Consider the following 19,647-nt stretch of genomic DNA (forward strand, 5'->3'; position numbering starts at 1 on the left):
GTCATGTTGCAATGTTTTTATTCTTGACACAAGAAATAGATACACATTGTTCTGAGTGAGCAGGGCCGTCTCTGCTTAAGAAGACAGCCTGTCCAAAGCTGTGCACCTCAGTTTCGCACAGTTTTGCACAGATATTTCCAGATATTTTACAACCAGAATCACGCTTTAAATCCCAGAAAAAAATCTCTCTTATTTACCTTTTAAAATGGCATTTAAATGCGTGATTATTTTTGTTTTACTGTTTTCCACTGGTTTTGAGTGCTTGGCTGACTCTAAAGCGCTGACTTAGCTCTGGTGCTGTCACAGGTCCCGCATTGATTAATATCGCGATGCAACGTCAAATTTTTCCAATATCGTACAGCTCTACCCTATAACCCACTCTTACCCCTGTAACACTTTTATCCTGTTACCCAATACTTATCACCCTGTAACCCTTTTTACCTCATTATTTATTGATCTGTAACCCTCTTTTACCTCGTTACCCATTACCCCTGTAACCCCTGTGCCGCTGTTACCCTGCAGGGGGAGGACGACATGTGGCAGTACATCACGAGTAAGGGGAATTCTCTTGCTCTGACTGATCTTTCTCGGGCCTCTCAGTACCGGGTTCAGGTCAGAGCCAGAACCAAAGCGGGATACGGACACTTCAGCAACACGGCTACGTTTAGCACGCTGCCTGATGGTACATACACACACACACACACTCAGATATTGTTTCACCAATATTTGCTTGTTTGACTGTTTAATGAACTGTCTCTCTCTTTGTGTGTCTCTCTCTCTCTCTCTCTCTCTCTCTCTCAGGAACGGAACCTAACGCTCGGCTTATAGTCACAGGTGTGCTAGTGGCTACAGGGCTGCTCATCCTTATCATTGTGGTGACGCTTGCTGTGTTCTGCTTCCGGTAAGATGTAAAGGCTTGTCTGAAGTATGTGTGGTGTGTGTGTGTGTGTGTGTGTGTGTTTGGGGGTGGGGGGTTTGGTCATTGAGGATTAAATAGGCTTATTATTTCAGGATATTGAAGGAAATCAGGAGCAGTGGGTGGGAAACGGGACCGGCGCCAGAGTGTGTGTGTGTGTGTAAGTGTGTGTATGTATATGCTTTGGCTATTCAGAAGTCAGTCAGTACAACATTTGATGAGTCAGTAGAGCGCTGGCAGTAGAATATGTGGAGTGTGTGTGTGTGTGTGTTTGTGTGTGTGTGTGAGGGAGAGAGGGAGGTAACAGGATGTGTCCACCCTGTACCGTCTCCATAGGACTGCTCTGAAGAACAATGAAACTGACCCCAGGACGGCACACACGCGCACACACACATTCACACACACACACACACATTAGCCAGAGGAACCCGCACCCAGCGCTATTTCTGTCCTGTGTGGGGGTTTAATAGCCTGTAAGTGTGTGTGTGTGTGTTGTGTGTACTACTGTAGACTGGTTTTGATTGACATATTTCAGAAGATACACACACACTCAGAGGGCTGTGTGTAACACTTCAAGGATTTCAGTACAAATAAATACAAAACAAATAAAAATCTCTCACACACTCACCTACTCTCTCTCTCTTTTTCTCTTTTTCTCTTTAAGGAGGCACAGTCGGCTGCAGGACTCTGAGCTGGATAAGAGTGGACAGTATCTCATGAGCCAAGGTAAGTCTGACACACACACACACACACACACACACACACACACACACACATATATATATACACACATTCTTGCTGTGAAAAGAAGTTATTTTGCCTGGGGTTGTTCTAACATCACAGAATGAGTCATACCAATACCAGCACACACACTCACACACACACATCATGGTGATGGAAACCAGTAGAGAGATGCCAGTGGTGGTATCAGTTGATAGGTTATTGTTCAGATACATTAGCTGTCAGCTGCTCACATTAAAAAACTGCCCTTAAAACACTGCTGATGAGCAGCCAATCAGAACAGAGCTCCTTTACTTCAGTGTCCAACACAGAGTGTTTACTAACAGGCAGGAAAGAGGATTCTTTTTTATAAATACATACATATATGAACAAAGGACACCGAAGAACACAACCTTTACTTAAATCTCATATCTGTGTGTGTGTGTGTGTGTGTGTGTGTGTGTGTGGTTGCCTCTGTTGCGCAGGTGTTAAGGTGTACATCGATCCATTTACGTACGAAGACCCAAATGAAGCGGTGCGAGAGTTCGCTAAAGAAATCGACGTCTCCTTCGTCAAGATAGAGGAGGTCATCGGAGCGGGTGAGCTGTCTCTCACACACACACACACACACACACACACATACACACACTCGTACATTCCTGACTCACTGATGTACTCTCATTCCTCCTCATCTGATACAGCTCATATTCAGCTACACCCTTTAATTTAGAGAGAGGTAGAGAGAAATGAATGAGAAAAAAAGAGAGAAAGACATGAAGAGAGAGAGGAGAAAAAGAGAGAAAGGAAAGAAAAGAAAAGAGAGAGGAGAGAGAGAGAGAGAGAGAGAGAGGGAGAGCAGAGGGAAAAGAAAGAGTGTGAGACAAAGAAAGAAAAGAAAGAGAGAGAGAGAGAGAGAGAGAGAGAGAGAGAGAGAGAGAGTATTGTGTCCTGCAGGTGCGGTTAGGCTAAGGGTGCTCATGTTTCTTAGGTGAACAACAGTAGCACGCACACACACAAAAAACACACACACACACAAAACACACACACACACACACACACACACAGAGGGCAGAGGGTGAGAGAGAAAGAGGCCCTAACCCAGTAAGATGTTTTTCATCTGAAGTAAAGATGAACACTGAAGCTGAATGCAGTCTCAGATAGCTCATTGTGCATGTGTGTTTGTGTGTGTGTGTTTGTGTGTGTGTGTTTTTGTGAGTGTGTGTGTTTGTGCGTGTTTGTTAGGTGATACTGTTAAAGTATTTGATGTCACACACATTTCACACACATGCCAACTGTCCTTTATTCTCACCTTAAAAGCCTTGGCGTGCGAGATTGTGTAACCCCAGTATAATACAAACTGGATTATTTATCATTACATCTGGTATATAGTGATAGGCAAAAGTTTGGGCTCCCCTGTCTAGACTTTTGTATGCCAAGAATGTACTTACCGGATGTATAATTATTACTTACTTCTATATACTAATATATACTCAATATATTACTGTTATATAAACAGCTCTGGAAAAAAATTAAGGCACCACTTTAGTTTCTGAATCAGTTTCTCTGATTTTGCTATTTATAGGTATATGTTTGAATAAAATAAATATTGTTGTTTTACTCTATAAACTACAGACTTTCTCCCAAATTACAAATAAAAATGAAAAAACTTTCAGACCTCAAATAATGCAAAGAAAACAAGTTCATATTCATAAAGGTTTAAGAGGTTTAAGAGTGTTCTCCTCCACCAGTCTTACACACTGCTTTTGGATCATTTATGCCACTCCCGGTGCAAAAATTCAAGCAGTTCAGCTTGGTTTGAGGGCTTGTGGTCATCCATCTTCCTCTTGATTATATCCCAGAGGTTTTCAATTTGGCATAATCAAGGAAAAACGTTGTCATTAAGTGGTCTCTTTTTTTCCAGAGCTGTATAGATACTTATATAAGTAATGCAGTCTAGATTTGCAATAAACACATATATGTATTATCTCACATTCTAACATAATGTGTATGTGTGTGTGTGTGTTTAGGTGAGTTTGGTGAAGTGTGTCGAGGCCGATTGCGGGTCCCCGGTAAGAAGGAGAACTACGTAGCTATAAAGACCCTGAAAGGCGGGTACACAGACAAGCAGAGGCGGGACTTCCTGTCTGAGGCGTCAATCATGGGTCAGTTCCAGCACCCCAACATCATTCACCTGGAGGGAGTGATTACTGCTTCCTGTCCAGCCATGATCCTTACCGAGTACATGGAGAACGGAGCGCTGGACTCCTTTTTACGGGTATGTGTGTGTGTGTTTATATTTGTGTGGTTAGCTTGCTTTTAATTTAAATTGTATAAATGCTAATTTATCAAAATTCTAATTTTATTTAGCCAGGCCTTAGCTAGCAAATACAAAATAAAGGGCCATGTTTCAGACAGCTAAAGTTTATGTAGGAAACATGCTAAAAGCTGTATAATGTTAGCATGAAGTTAGCACCATGCTAATCAGAGTTTTAAAAGGCTCTATTACTCTTGTTAGGTAGTTTAGCCTCGTAGCTCCAATGCTATGAGTTAAGTTAATATAGACTCGTCTCAAGCTGAGACGTTTAAGTTTAGCACAGCAGCATCTGATACACTCATACAGTGTCAACATGAAATTTATCTCTCTCTCTCTCTCTCTTTCTCTTTCACTCTCTCTCTCTCTGCAGCTGAACGACGGACAGTTCACTCCGATCCAGCTGGTGGGAATGCTGAGGGGAATAGCGAGTGGAATGAAGTATCTAGCGGAAATGAGCTACGTCCACAGAGACCTTGCAGCACGCAACATTCTGGTCAACAGTAACTTGGTGTGCAAAGTGTCTGACTTTGGACTGTCCAGATTCCTCACCGAGAATTCATCTGACCCCACATATACCAGCTCACTGGTGAGAAAGCAAACATGCGCTTGCACAAATACAACTATCATACAGCTGCTGCACAGCTGCTGTTTATTATACAGCTCTGAAAAAAAATAAGATAGCACTTACAAATAATGAGTTTCTGTGATTTTACCAAACTGACAACCTCTGGAATATAATCAAGAGGAAGATGGATGAATCACAAGCCATCAAAACAAGCTGAAGTGCTTGAATTTTTGCACCAGGAGTGACAAAGTTATGCAAAAGCAGTGTGTAAGACTGGTGGAGGAAACATGCCAAGATGCATGAAAACTGTCATTAAAAAATAAAATAATAATTAAAAAGATTTCTAAACTCTGAAAACTTTATGAATATGAACTGGTTTTCTTTGCATTATTTGAGGTCTGAAAGCTCTGCATCTTTTTTGTTATTTCCGTTATTTCTCATTTTCTGCAAAAAAATGCTCTAAATCAGAGAATTGGGAGAAATGTTTATAGAACAGACAACAATGTTCATTTTACTCAAACATATACCTATAAATAGCAAAATCAGAGAAACAGATTCAGAAACTGAACTTCATTTTTTCCAGAGCTGTATAAACAAATGCAAATACCATAGCAGCACCATAGCATGTTAATCCTCCTGTCTCTCCTGTCGTTCTCTCAGGGTGGTAAGATTCCGATCCGCTGGACGGCTCCGGAAGCAATTGCGTTCCGCAAGTTTACCTCCGCCTCTGATGTATGGAGCTACGGAATAGTCATGTGGGAGGTGATGTCATTCGGAGAGCGGCCATATTGGGACATGAGCAACCAGGATGTAAGTAACTGTATTGATAAAACATGTTTACATTTAATTTCCATTTGTTTTCATGGAAAAAGTACAAAATTATAAATGAATAAATGTAATGTAGCGCGGGTCTATAATAAATGTATGTGTGTATTTGTAGGTGATTAACGCTATTGAGCAGGACTACCGCCTGCCCCCGCCCCCAGAATGTCCTGCCCCCCTCCACCAGCTAATGCTAGACTGCTGGCAGCGGGACCGCGGCTCACGACCACGATTTTCGCACATCGTCTCCGCTCTCGACAAGCTGATCCGAAATCCCGCCTCCCTCAAACTCACCGGCCAATCACACGACGGGTAAGTTGACAAATTGTACCTATTAGTTTTTAATAAGGATGCATTCTCTACATGGACAACAAAGTTACTGTATTACTGCCGGATTATAAAGCGCACTATCAATGAACGTCTATTTTCTAGTTTATTTTCACACATAAGGTGCGCTGGATTATTTAAGAGACACTATAAAGAACTTCTAGTTTAGCAGGTCTCACCGCAGGGTGGTGGTTGGGGGTAGCTAACTGAGTTAAGTAAAGCTAAGCAAAGCAAACAAAACTGTAATAAAAAATACTTTCTTCTAAAGTCAAACGAGCGCTGGGTGTAAATCTACACAGATTTATTTACTGAAAACTGTTTATTTGGGTAAGTAAAGTGCTTTCGTTTATTTACAGTAAGCTTAGATTCCTGAATTCTCCAGCACAAAGTCCACAGCATTAGCATTAGCATAAGCGGCCAACCTCTTCAGCAGTGCTAGTCGGGGTTAGCAGCAGGCTACAGTCTGATAATACCTACCTCTTAACGGGGAAGTAGCAATTAGCAGCTAACTCCAGTCCCGGTGCTGGAGAACTAAACTGAAACTCCTGTATAAAGCTGTACTTCAGTGGAGGGGCTTTACTGCACCTTACAACCTTACTGGTAAAATTCATACAAAAGCACTGGATTATAAGACGAACTGACGATTTTTGGGAAAATTAACCAGTTTTAGGTGCGCCTTATAGTGCAAAAAATACGGTATTAATTGTTTAATAGTATTTATAGTCTGATCTTGTGTATTTTGTGTATTAGTAAGTATTAGTATAAAAAATAAAGCATTAATTTAATTATGATTATAACTGCTATTAAGATTGGTATTATAAGCAGTTTAGATACCGATGTGTGTGTGCAGATTTGAGTGTGTGTGTCAGGAACTGTATGGGTAGGATAAGGGTAGAGAGGTTTAATCACCTTCACTGCTGCATCCTGAACTTTCCAACCTCAACACACACACACACACACACACACACACTGCTGCTGCATTTCATACAGAGGAAGCGGTAGCGTGTGCACGCACACACACACACACCGACACACTCCCCTCATATCCTGCTCAGCTACCACTTTGGAAGGGGTTGACAATATCCTGCAGCAACACACACACACACATACACACACATACAGACCCTCCCTGTTGTCTTCTAAACACTCTTCAATAAATCCGTCAGACCAAACTGCCCCCCATGGCCCACAACCAACCACCCCCCCTCCCAACTGCATCACCCTGGAATGTCCTGTTGGCCAAACAATACACACACACACACACATACACTTTCATTAGTGAATTGTCAGTGAAGACTAAATTCCAACCAGAAGACTAGAAACACACACACACATTCTCCATCTAAAATAAGCTGTCAGTCAAAACTAAGACACAGTGGGCAGTGTGTGTGTGTGTGAGTCTGCATGATGACCCCCCTCTGGTTCGTTTTCTCTGGTATGTTGGCCCCTTGTCTCCTTTTGAACCGTGGAATGTCCTGTGTGAGTGTGTGTGTGTGTGTGTGTGTGTGTGTGTGTGTGTGTGTGTGTGTGTGTCCCTAAGGAGTCCACGCCAATCAAATTTCCTCGGACCCCTCCCCCCCTCCCCCCAACTTCAGGCTGTCAGGTGTCTTTAGTTGTCCTTCTATAGATAATATATATAAGCTAAAACAGCTAACAGCCATTGGAAATATATGGACACTAGTGCTGGGAGGTTTGACCAAAAATGTATATCATGGTATTTTGCAAGATTCTGACTGTTTTACGGTATATTACGGTATTTTTTAAAATATATTTTTATATATGTTTTTATATATAGTTACTGTACTGTTAGAAAGACCTATAATATCAAACATTAAGGCTTTAAATTAAGGCTTTGATTACTATATGGTTTACTTTGTCCCACAAAATTACACAATATATGAAGAAATCAGACTTCTATTACCAGAAAAACAGCAAAGGAATTTAAACAATATACCTTAAAAAGAGATATGCTAAAAAATTTAACACGGCTTTCTTTTCAAGACTAGCTAAATATTTTAAATAGTTCCATAAACACTATAAATGGACCTAAAATAATAATGTTTAAGTATTCAATAGAGATATTTCTCAAATATTCTTTTGCACAAGTAAGACACAAGTTTAATATCAATTAATAAGTTATTATTGAAGCCATTAGAGGCATTAAAGTATTTTAGTAGCTGTTTATCAGTTTATCACAATTCCCTTGGTTCTTCAGTTAACAAATATATTCAGTTCAATGTGCATTAACATTATCCTTCAAGCTACAGAATTAATATATTTAAACAGGGCTTTAGTTACTCATATTGTAAGGAGCAGCAGCAGCAGAAGAGTTCTCTACAGGAGTTCTGTTCTCAGAACTTAGCTTGTTATGCTAACTGGCTGCTACTGCGCTTTCATTGGCGGTGCTGTTCTACACAGCGCTCCGCAGCGCCTCTAGTGGTATGGCGGTATTTGAAAAAAGGCATACTGGTTCTAAATTCCTCAGCACTAATGTCAGAAACATCTCATACATTCCTTAATTAATGTTTTAGTTAGCTTCTCATTGACCAGCGTGACACCTGAGGACCTGAGAAATTAAATTAGCCAACAAGCTGGCAATAAGAAACCTTGCCTCAGACCATCTGGAGATGTTGAATAATCTCTAATAGACATGCTCTCTCTCTCTTTCTCTCTCTCTCTCTTTCGCTCTCTGCCTTTCTCAGGCTGTCTCCTCCATTGTTGGACCAGCGTCCCCCGCCTCCTCTCTCCCAGTGTAGTTCAGTGGCTGAGTGGCTGAGGCTCATTAAGATGGAGAGATACGAGGAGAACTTCATTCAGGCTGGATTCACCAGCTTCGAGCTCATTTCACAGATCTCCACTGAGTGAGTCTCTTCTCTTTTCTTCTCTTTACACCAGTCATTCTCTCTTGTTATGTGGTCTGCATGCTGTGTTCTATTTCTGTCGGGTTATAGTGCTGAAGTCATGTACTAATTTATCTCTCTCTCTCTCTCTCTCTCTCTCTCTCTCTCTCTCTCTCAGGGATTTATTGCGTGTTGGTGTTACTCTGGCTGGTCATCAGAAGAAGATTCTGTCCAGCATCCAAACAATGAGAGTTCAAGGGAAGAACTCACTCAGATACTGACCACACACCCACAGACACTACAGGGAAAAGCCTTCAGACAACAGAAAACCTTCCCTTGCACTTCCGATTCCAGTTTTAACCCACGACAGCCAATCAGAATCCGCCCAAAAGGAATGACATTTTCATCAGCATCGCCAATATACTATATTATACTTCCTCAACCAATCACTGCCCAGCAGTGAGGGATTTCTCAAGGAGACGATGTCATCATTACATCATAGTGCCTTCTTGCTCCTACTGACCAACCAGTTCCGCACCACAGTGCCACTACCCGATTGGCTCACACTCAGGGCATTGGCCAATCAAGACGTAGGAGAGTTGGAAGTGACAAAGGATTGAAAAGGAAAACAGACTGATTTCTGATGAACTAAAGTTTTACTAAGCATCTTTTATTGTTTTCTCCTTTTTTATAATGGACAGATTCATCCCTCCATCACATGAGCACTTTCAGGCTGCACACACACACACCGTTGTACGAGTGTGTGGGTGTGTGTAAGTGTGTGTGTGCAAGAGAACGAGGGATGAGAAGGTGATCTGATCTGGTTCAGTTTAATACAGATGGACTGATCATTGTTACTATGGGATTTACCTATGAAAGTGGGCGTGGACTCCACACCCTATGGACACAAAGGGGGTGTGGTCTAGGGACCCGGATCCAGACGCCGTCCGCCCCAACAAAGCCTTTTTTTGCTGCCTTTTGCCTTGACGCCGATTGGTTGCCTCTGCAACTGTTTGCGCCTCTGAATTCTGGGAGTTTCAGCAGGATCTTCATATTGAAGGTCTGTTTTATAATTATTATAACTATTCTAATAAACCATGAGGATATTTTTTGTAATTATAGTTTTTTTCTCTTTTTTTGTATGAATAAAAAGGAAAACAGAAACCCGAGTACTGAATTTATATTTGAGAAATGAAAAATGTTGGGAGATTTTATTGCAGCCTTAGTCAATGTGAGTGTAAGCCTCTCTGACCAATCACAATAAAGATCCTCAATGATGTCCCTCCCACTCTGGACTTTCTTTATTTATCAACTACACGTTAATAACTATTATTTCTTTCAGAACAAACACACTGCATGCTTCTGCCCAATATTCACTATTATAATGCTGTTTATTTCCTTTAAATCAATATTACATTACGTCTATATAAATAGTATTAATGTAGTTCTAATAATAATACTAAATTAGTACTACTACACTCTTTGATGTTAGTAGTAATATATGACTACCACGTTAATATGAGTACACTTCTTCTAAATGAATATTATTATATTTCTAGTAAATTAATATTACCATTCTTATGCTAAAATAGTACAATAATTCTGCTAAATTAGTATTAATATACATCTAAATTAATACTTCTATATTTGTAATAAATAAATATTACTATACTTATATACTAAGTTAGTAATATTCTGCTTAATTAGTGCTACTATACTTTTGCTAAATTTGTATTATTATTCTGCTAAATTATTTGTATTATATTTATGCTAAATTGGTAGTATAATTCTGGTAAATTAGTGTTAGAATACTAATGCTAAATTAGTATTATAATTCTGCTAATAGTTTTATTACACTTCTACTAAATTTATATTTCAGATTTAAGATTTTGCTATAATTCTATAATTAGGATTTCTATCCCTTTGCTACCTTTGCATTACTAAACTTCCACTAAATTAATATTTCTATAATGGTTTTATTATTTGCTAATAATTTGCCAATAATTGCTTTACTTTTGCAAAACTACTATTACTATTCTTATGCTAAATTACATACTATATGTTGGCTAACTTTTAATTACTATACTGCAGTTTTGCTACATTTCTGTTACTGTAAAATTGAATTTGGTATGTTCTTCTGCTTAATCATTATTATACTTTTATAAAATTTAATTTGACTATATTTCAATATAGGTTTACTTTGACTTAATTCATTTTACTTTATTTTGGTATTACTATAATTCTACTGAATTAAATTTGACTATATTTCAGTATTACTATACTTTAAATTAAATTTATTAGATTTTAGTTTTATTATACTTCTAATAAATTTAATTTTACTATATAAAGTATTACTATATTGTATTAAAATAATTTTACTATATTTTAGTATTACTATAATTCCATTAAATTGTATTGTTCTATATTTCAGTATTACTATACTTCCATTAAATTTTATTTTACTCTACCATTTTTTACTAAATTTAATTGTATTATATTTCAGTATTATTATACTTCTTATACATTTAATTTTATTATATTTTGGTATTATTATACTTCTACTAAATTTAATTGTATTATATTTCAGTATTATTATACTTCTACTAAATTGAATTTTATTATATTTTAGTATTACTATATTCTACTAAACTAAATGTATTATATTTCAGTATTTAATTTTACTGTATTTAGTATTACTGTACTTCTACTAAATTTAATTTTATTATATTTCAGTATTATTATACTTCTATTAAAATAATTTTTATTATATTTCAGTATTACTATGTTCTACTAAATTTTATTTCATTGTATTTTATTATTAATATACTTTCACTAAATTTAATTTTACTATATTTTGTTGGTATAAATATTAGTTTAAATAAAAGCGTTTAGCTCCTTTAACTCAGAATCAGATGTCAGGCTGGTGTTTTGATGAACTGATCTCTGGTTAATCTGCAGTTTTTTGCTGCTCCAGAAAAAAAAGGTGTTTATTTTTCTCAGGAATTAACCGGACCAGTTTGTTTGTGTGTGTGTGTGTGTGTGTGTATGTGTGTGTGCTGGCGTCGTTGTGTGTGCAGTGTTCTTGGCGTGTCGTTCTGTCTGTTTTTTTGCATGAACATAAATTCCTCCCTCATTTCATTAGTACAGTATGATAAGGCCCTCATACACACAGGCACACACAAGCACACACACACACACACACTCACATGCAGGCACACACACACACACACAAACACAGATTGCTGTTTTTGATAGTACTGTGTGTGCATATACGATTCAACTGTAAGTGTGCAAACTGTGTGTGATTACTACTGGAGAGTATAATACGCACGCACACACACACACACACCTCTGGGTTAGTCAGTATTAGTTGGTGTTAATCAAGTTGGGTCTGTTGGCTTGTGTTAGTTACTCACATCTTCCTAGATCTCTTCTTTAACCCACAGCCGATGGAATTATGGACTGCAGTGTAAACCCCCCCCACCCCCTCCCTCCCCCTCCTCTCCACTCTGCACTCGTTTGTCTCCATCTCTCTATCCCTTTATCCTTCCATCAGCCCTTTCCTGTTTATCTGCACTGTCTCTTACTCTATCTCTCCTTCCATCTGTTTATCATTCTTATAGAACTCCTCATCCCTCGTTCTTTCTCTCTCTCTCTCTCTCTCTCTGTGCGTGAAACTCTTTCAGTCTGGACTTAGTTTGCTGTGTGTGTGTGTGTGTGTGTGCTTGCAGTGGAGAGAGAGGCAGTGAGGCTGAAAAGATAAACAGAGACAAAAAAATCCACAACATAGTTTGAAGGACAGAACAGATGGATTAGATTTACACAGAGATAGAGTGGGAAAGAGAGAGGGTGAGGGAGAGAGAGGGAGAAGACAGAGAGAGAGAAGACAGAGAGAGAGACAGATAGAAAGAGAGGGAGAGGGCGAGAGAGACAGGGAAAGGGAGAAAGAGAGAGAGAAAAAGAGAGGGTGGAGGGGAGAGGGAGAAATATAGGCTAAGAAGGAAAGGGAAAAAAAGAGGGGGTGAAAGAGAGAGAGAAAGAGAGGGACAGAAATGGAGAGATATTAGCAGAGGAGGAAAGAAAAAAGAGGGAGAGAAAGAGAGATTGGGGCTGAGGGTAAAAGAGGGAGAGAAACGGAGATATAGAGGCTTTTAATTTATTTAGTATTACTATACCTTAACAGAATTTAATTTTACTATATTTAGTATTACTATACTTAATTTTATTTTACTATATTTAGTATTACTATACTTAATTTTATTTTACTATATTTAGTATTACTATAATTTTACTGAATTTATTTTTATTGTATTTTAGTATTACTATACTTTTACTAATTTAATTTTATTATATTTCACTATTACTATACTTCTAAATTTCATTTTATTATATTTATTATATTATAGGGTGGAGAGGGAGAAAAAAAGAGAAAAAAGAAGGAGAGAATGAGAGGGGTAGAAATATAGGCTAAGAAGGAAAGAGAGAGAAAGAGCGGGAAACAGAGAAAGAGAGATAGGGGTAAGGGTAAGAGAGAGAAAGAAAGGGAGAGAAACTGGGATATAGAGGCTTTTACTATATTTAGTATTACTATACTTTTACTGAATTTAATTTCATTTAATTTTAGGATTACTATACTTCTACTAATTAAATTTTATTATATTTCACTATTACTATATTTTTAATTTAATTTTATTATATTTATTATATTATAGGGTGGAGGGGAGAGGGAGAAAGAAAGAGAGAGAAAAAGAGGGAGAGAATGAGAGAAGGAGAAATATAGGCTAAGAAGGAAAGAGAGAGAGAGGGAAACAGAGAAAGAGAGATAGGGGTAAGGGTAAGAGAGAGAAAGAGAGGGAGAGAAACGGGGATATAGAGGCTAAGGTAGAAAGAAAGAAAAAAGAAAGAAAGGAGAGGGGAAGAGGGTGAAGCGGAGAGGGAAAAACGGGGGGAGACAAGGAGAGAGAGAAAGAGGGAGAAAGGATAAGAGGGAGAGAAAGAGAGCACATGGGCTGAGCAAGAGAAATGATAGATTGAGATAGATTGGGGAAAGAAAGAAGGGAAGAAAGGGGATAAGGTAGACAGAAAAAGAGGAGGGAGGGGGGTGTGAGTAATTCAAGTCCTTTTCAGTATCCCTCACCCCATCTGTTATTCTGCCACATCATCATCCTTACCATCATCTCTCTCTGTCTGTCTGTCTGTCTCCCTGTGTGTGTGTGTGTGTGTGTGTGTGTGTTTACAGTAATTAGTATTTAACTGGAGGTTTAGTGTGTGGTCAGTGGGTCACGTAGGTCAGTAGTTGTGGTCAGATTTAGATTAGAGCTGAAAGTGCTGAGAGACCACAAGGCTGATAAAAGGGAAACTCCACCAAAATCCAAACACGTGCAGGGAGTTGTGCCGCAAACAAATAGTCCCCAAAGAAAAGGTATTCATTCAGATTTTAATCAGAATTCCACCTAAAATGTTGAATATGTGGTAACACTTTATTTGGATGGTCAATTTGATGGCCTCTTTGATGCACAACTGACATTCAACTAACATTCAACTACATGTCTATTAAATGCAAATGAACTAAAAGGTGAAAGTAAAAATGATTCTCTATTGAATGTAACCCTACATTAAATTCTAACCCAAACGCTTATCTTAGTATTTTAGGATTGGGTTTAGGGTTAGATTTTAAGCTTAGGTTAAGGTTAGGGTAAGGGTTAGGTGTAGGGTTAGATTTTATGGTTGATTAAGGGTTAAGGTTAGGGTTAGGTTCTATTTTGAATAATTTACATTTAACATAGGGTTAAGTTAAATTTAATGGACATTCAATTCAGTGTTAGTTGAATGTCAGTTAAGCATCAACAAGGCCATAAAATGGACCTTTCAAGTAAAGTGTTACCGAATATGTTACTTTGTCTTCACCAGTCAGGGTCCAGTACTGTTTATAATCATGAATACGGTGCACATAGCGCCTCTGCTGGCTGGTTGCAGTAAGACGTGTAACACAGGTCATCTTCCATTTATTTTTGCTGCTCTAAATTATCCTATCGTCTTCAGTTCCTAATTTAAATAGTTAAAATTAGTCAACTAGGACTGGAAGGTTAATCAAATTAATTTGATTAATGAAATGACTGTTTTAATGTGATATTAAAAACAAAATAATCAAGATAGTACATATTTGCCAGAGTGAATCTCAGTCTGTCTGTAAAGAAACCTGTAAAGAATGTGGCAGTGATTTTTATATTTTACACTTTTCCTTATATTTAGCTGAAATATAAAGAGGTTATGTTCGCACAGTGTTTAATATAAAAGCTGCCTTTATATGATGTGTGCATTTATGTATATATGTAAATATGTATGTGTGTGAGAGAGAGAGTTAAAAACTTGTTTCTTCATTAAAGTATAACATTAATTAATTTATACACATATTAATTTGCCATACCTTACAACTGTTTTTGTTAAAGAGCATAATATAAATTATTTCAGCATGAAAGCTCATATTTGTAATGTTTAATGAAAATCGGGTAGAAATTGGTTGTGTAGTTGTGATTATTATAGTTCTACTATTACGACTCCGGAAGAAATGTTGTTAGTTGAACAATTTAATGTTTTAACATATTTAGCAAAACAAAGATACATATATAAAGAGGTTATATAGAAACAGTCTCCTGTAGTAGAGTCTTTGGTGTAGGCCCCGTCATCGGCCCAGGACTTGATACGTCTGGGCTCTGCAGATCCTGTCGTACGTTGGAGACAGGGGCGGAGCCAACCCCCAGGCAACCGAACGGGACCAACCTGGAGGCGGTGTGGAAGGAGGAGGGTAAGAACGACCATCAGCGTCTGAAAGGCAGCAAAGGTACTGAATGAGTGATCTTATTTAAAGGCAGAGGGAACAGCTGATTAGATAGGTATTTAGGTGACGTAGCATTGGAGTCTTTAGTAGAACTTTCGCTGTGCTTTCATTTGTTTTATTCACCTTCCTCAGTACAAATAATGCACTGGTCTCGCATGGGAGACCCATCCAATACCAACCCGTCAGCTCTAATAGGCGGTGTTAGTCTACGAGGTGTCTATGTGTGTTCAGTTACAAGTTCAATGTAACTTTAATGCCTTTTCAATGGTGAACAGCACCACCTTGTCCACTGTAGGTGGTAATGCCTTCTATGACAAAATGACTTCTTGGTAAACAAGTGACACTGTGGATCGAGGAATGTTAAATGTCGACACAACTTGGAAATGCAATGTCCCATTCATTTGGGACTCACAAGATAACACCTCACAACTTATACAAGTGTGGGCATTCCCACTCCCAAGCTTCACTAAAATACTACTACCCCATGACTTCTAGCATGTCAGCATATGTTATGTATCTGTATGCTCTAAAGCTACACACCTTTAACTGCAATAAAACTGTAATAAAATGCAGGATTTTTATTGTGTAACAGTAGGAGTGTATGAAACTACCTCCACCATGTTTGGAAGCTGAACGTTAGCTTAGTTAGCTCATACCGTAAGTTTTTGATGAGTTTATGAAGTTGTATTCTATTTCACCACCAAAAGGGAGAATCAGATAATCAGTAATACAGTAAATACAGCTCTGGGAAAAAAAGAAACCACTTAAAAAAGACAATTTTCTTTGATCTTACCAAATTAAAAACCTCTGAAATAAAATCAAGAGGAAGACGAATGATCACAAGCCATCAAACTAAACTTCAAGCTGATCTGCTTGAATTTTTACACCAGGAGCGGCATAAAGTTATGCAAAAGCAGTGTGTAAGACTGACGGAGGAGAACATGCCAAGATGCATGAAAACTGTGAGTAAAAAACAGGGCTATTCCACCAAATATTGATTTCTGAACTGTTAAAAATTTATGAATATGAACTTGTTTTCTTTGCATTATTTGAAGTCTGAAAGCTCTGCATATATTTTTGTTATTTCAGCCATTTCTCATTTTCTCGCATGGGAGACCCATCCAATACCAACCCGTCAGCTCTAATAGGCGGTGTTAGTCTACGAGGTGTCTATGTGTGTTCAGTTACAAGTTCAATGTAACTTTAATGCCTTTTCAATGGTGAATAGCACCACCTTGTGGTCAGTTTTAGAATATGTCTAGGTTTCTGTTTCCTGTTAAACTGAGGCCATACAGGATGTTGTTGCTATAACACACAGGGAGTAGTCAGCCATTTACCAGTTCATCTCCTGAACCAGTTCATCATCCTGCGCTTTGAAGGCGTCCTCTGCATGTATCTAAAATATATTATGTTCATTTCATAAAACTGCATCAGTATAGGCTAATATTTTTATGTTTTAACAAGTTTTGGATATGTCAGCTAGAGTTACATGTGCCTGTGTTAAATGCTAGTTCATGGTGTGTTTATATGCTTCTGCTGGTCTTAGTAATTTAAGATAACTCATGCACTGTAGATTTTCCTTTTGTTTATGGTAGATATGTAAATAATTGTACAACCAGGTTAATTCTGGACTGTATTTCTTTACAGTTTCACCCTTTTTAAGATCATTAAACCTGTGGACAAACAGACAAGAGTCTTCAGAGTCGTGGTTGAAGAAAGGTGTTTATCTGACTGTCAAGACCACTGAAGTCATGTTGTCATTTTGTAGTCGCTGCCAGTCGGTTGTTTATGCCCATATTTGGTGTTCCGTGTCCAAGCAGGTTTTGTCTATGGACAAAATAAATGGCTTTTTTTAAAATATCGCCTCTATCACATTCTGTGTTAAATAAATATGTTTAAAACCCTTTACATTTTATTCTGTGTACATTTTCCTCCTGAACATCACTGGATCCTCTGAATCGTGATTAGACTAATGCTAGCTTTAAGCTAATGCTACAGCGCAAATTCAACATGGCCAATATTTTTAGTTTAATTTCTACAGAGAATGAAAGGAAATTAACAGATTATTTGGGTAAATGTTCATTAGCCTGCTTCTTTAGTTCAAGTATTCAGTGCCTACTAACACACACACACACTTACTTATTCAATTATGAGAACCGGAAATTAGATTTAAAGGCACAGATACTGAAACAGAAGCGGAACAAATTATTACAAACACACACATACACACACACACACACACACACACACACAGACTGCTATTCCAATGACCTCTAATGACCTACAATCCATGTAAATTTCTGCCCTGCATGCCGCACACACACACCACAAACTCTTCTGTGTGTGAGTGTGTGTGTGAGTGTGACTTTCACAGCTGGATTCATTGTGGTTTTGTTTAAATAACCATTTATTAACATACTGACAGCTCCGTCTGGTACAGATCAAGCTGTGTGTGTGTGAGTACTGTGCCTGTGTTGTGTGTGAGAGTGTGTGTAAGAGAGAGAAAGAGTGTGTGTGTCGATGATCAGAGCCTAATCACAAGAAGCTGTTGTTGTGGGTTTATTGGCACCTCCTCTACAATCAAAATGCTAATTCAATAATAGCATGTAATAAGAACATGCACATTATACACATTATACACTGACATGCAACATGACATGGGACTGGAAATGATATCATGTCCCGTGACTTATGCCATGCCTCATAGAAGCTAAGCAACACTGAGATATGCGTGTGGGGTCTTCTACATAGAATGTGGATGTTATTTCTTCCAGATCCGCTTCTGCCGGATCACACGGACAATTCTAGCCAGATGCTGCCAGTCACGATCATTACCACACACTGTGCTGTCCACTGTAGGTGGTAATGCCTTCTATGACAAAATGACTTCTTGGTCAACAAGTGACACTGTGGATCGAGGAATGTTAAATGTCGACACAACTTGGAAATGCAATGTCCCATTCATTTGGGACTCACAAGATAACACCTCACAACTTATACAAGTGTGGGCATTCCCACTCCCAAGCTTCACTAAAATACTACTACCCCATGACTTCTAGCATGTCAGCATATGTACTGTATCTGTATGCTCTAAAGCTACACACCTTTAACTGCAATAAAACTGTAATAAAATGCAGGATTTTTATTGTGTAACAGTAAGAGTGTATGAAACTACCTCCACCATGTTTGGAAGCTGAACGTTAGCTTAGTTAGCTCATACCGTAAGTTTTTGATGAGTTTATGAAGTTGTATTCTATTTCACCACCAAAAGGGAGAATCAGATAATCAGTAATACAGTAAATGCAGCTCTGGGAAAAAAAGAAACCACTTAAAAAAGACGAGGTGTAGTTGTAATTGAAAACTTCTGAAACATAATCAAGAGGAAGATGGATGATCACAAGCCATCAAACAAAACTTCAAGCTGAACTGCTTGAATTTTTGCAGCAGGAGCGGCATAAAGTTATCCAAAAGCAGTGTGTAAGACTGGTGGAGGAGAACATGCCAAGATGCATAAAAACTGTGATTAAAAAACAAGGTTATTCCACCAAATACTGATTTCTGAACTCTTAAAACTTTATGAACATGAACTTTTTCATGCATTATTTGAGGTCTGAAAGCTCTGCATATATTTTTGTTATTTCAGCCATTTCTCATTTTCTGCAAATAAATGCTCTAAATGACGATATTTTTATTTGGAATTTGGGAGAAATGTTGTCTGTAGTTTATAGAACAAAACAACAATGTTCATTTCACTCAAACTTATATCTATAATTAGCCAAATTAGATCTACAGTGTGAGAAACATTAGCTAGCTGGTGATGGACATTACGTTTTTTCTCAGTGACTCGTATCGGCCAAACTCACAAATAAGGGTTGAGTCTTTCACCTCCTAAACATCGGTAATAAAACAGGTTCTGACGGTTCTAGATAAAACAGTAAAAACATTTATTTTTTTCAGCCAATCAGATAGCGTGGGTGGAGTTAACTCTATAATTTGTAAGGGTTTATGGCTGTGTTACAAAAAAGTGTTCTACAGGTAAACTTCGAAAATCAGATTTTCTTCTTACAAACACACACACATAAACACACACACACACACAGTCTCTAACAGAATGAAATGCCCATAAAGGCACACATACTTCTTTTCATAGTTTGTGAGTGTGTCTGTGTGCGTCTGTGTGCATGTGTGTGTGTAACTGACAGCATTAGAAACTCTATCCTGGAGAAACATTTGGTTTTGATTTGGCGAGCGACTGTCTGGCAACCTTTTGTGTAGGAGTGTGTGTGTGTGTGTGTGTATGTGTGA

General features: G+C 38.1%; 2 protein-coding genes across 2 annotated transcripts in view; one reads left to right on the forward strand and one right to left on the reverse strand.

Moving 5' to 3' along the window:
* ephb4b (eph receptor B4b) overlaps nt 1-9,792 on the forward strand; it is a 36,978-nt gene extending 27,186 nt beyond the window's left edge. The window contains exons 8-17 of the mRNA XM_049463183.1: nt 523-682; nt 802-901; nt 1,581-1,642; nt 2,122-2,235; nt 3,664-3,911; nt 4,321-4,536; nt 5,176-5,325; nt 5,456-5,649; nt 8,367-8,525; nt 8,683-9,792. Of these exons, the coding sequence (XP_049319140.1) occupies nt 523-682; nt 802-901; nt 1,581-1,642; nt 2,122-2,235; nt 3,664-3,911; nt 4,321-4,536; nt 5,176-5,325; nt 5,456-5,649; nt 8,367-8,525; nt 8,683-8,785 (1,506 nt within the window). The 3' untranslated portion in view covers nt 8,786-9,792. The remainder of the gene's footprint in view (nt 1-522; nt 683-801; nt 902-1,580; nt 1,643-2,121; nt 2,236-3,663; nt 3,912-4,320; nt 4,537-5,175; nt 5,326-5,455; nt 5,650-8,366; nt 8,526-8,682) is intronic.
* LOC103037426 (C-reactive protein) overlaps nt 1-19,647 on the reverse strand; it is a 190,755-nt gene that overhangs the window by 143,245 nt on the left and 27,863 nt on the right. The gene's annotated exons all lie outside the window — the stretch shown is intronic.

The sequence above is a fragment of the Astyanax mexicanus genome, chromosome 13 (genome assembly GCF_023375975.1).
Source record: "Astyanax mexicanus isolate ESR-SI-001 chromosome 13, AstMex3_surface, whole genome shotgun sequence".
NCBI lineage: Eukaryota > Metazoa > Chordata > Actinopteri > Characiformes > Acestrorhamphidae > Astyanax > Astyanax mexicanus.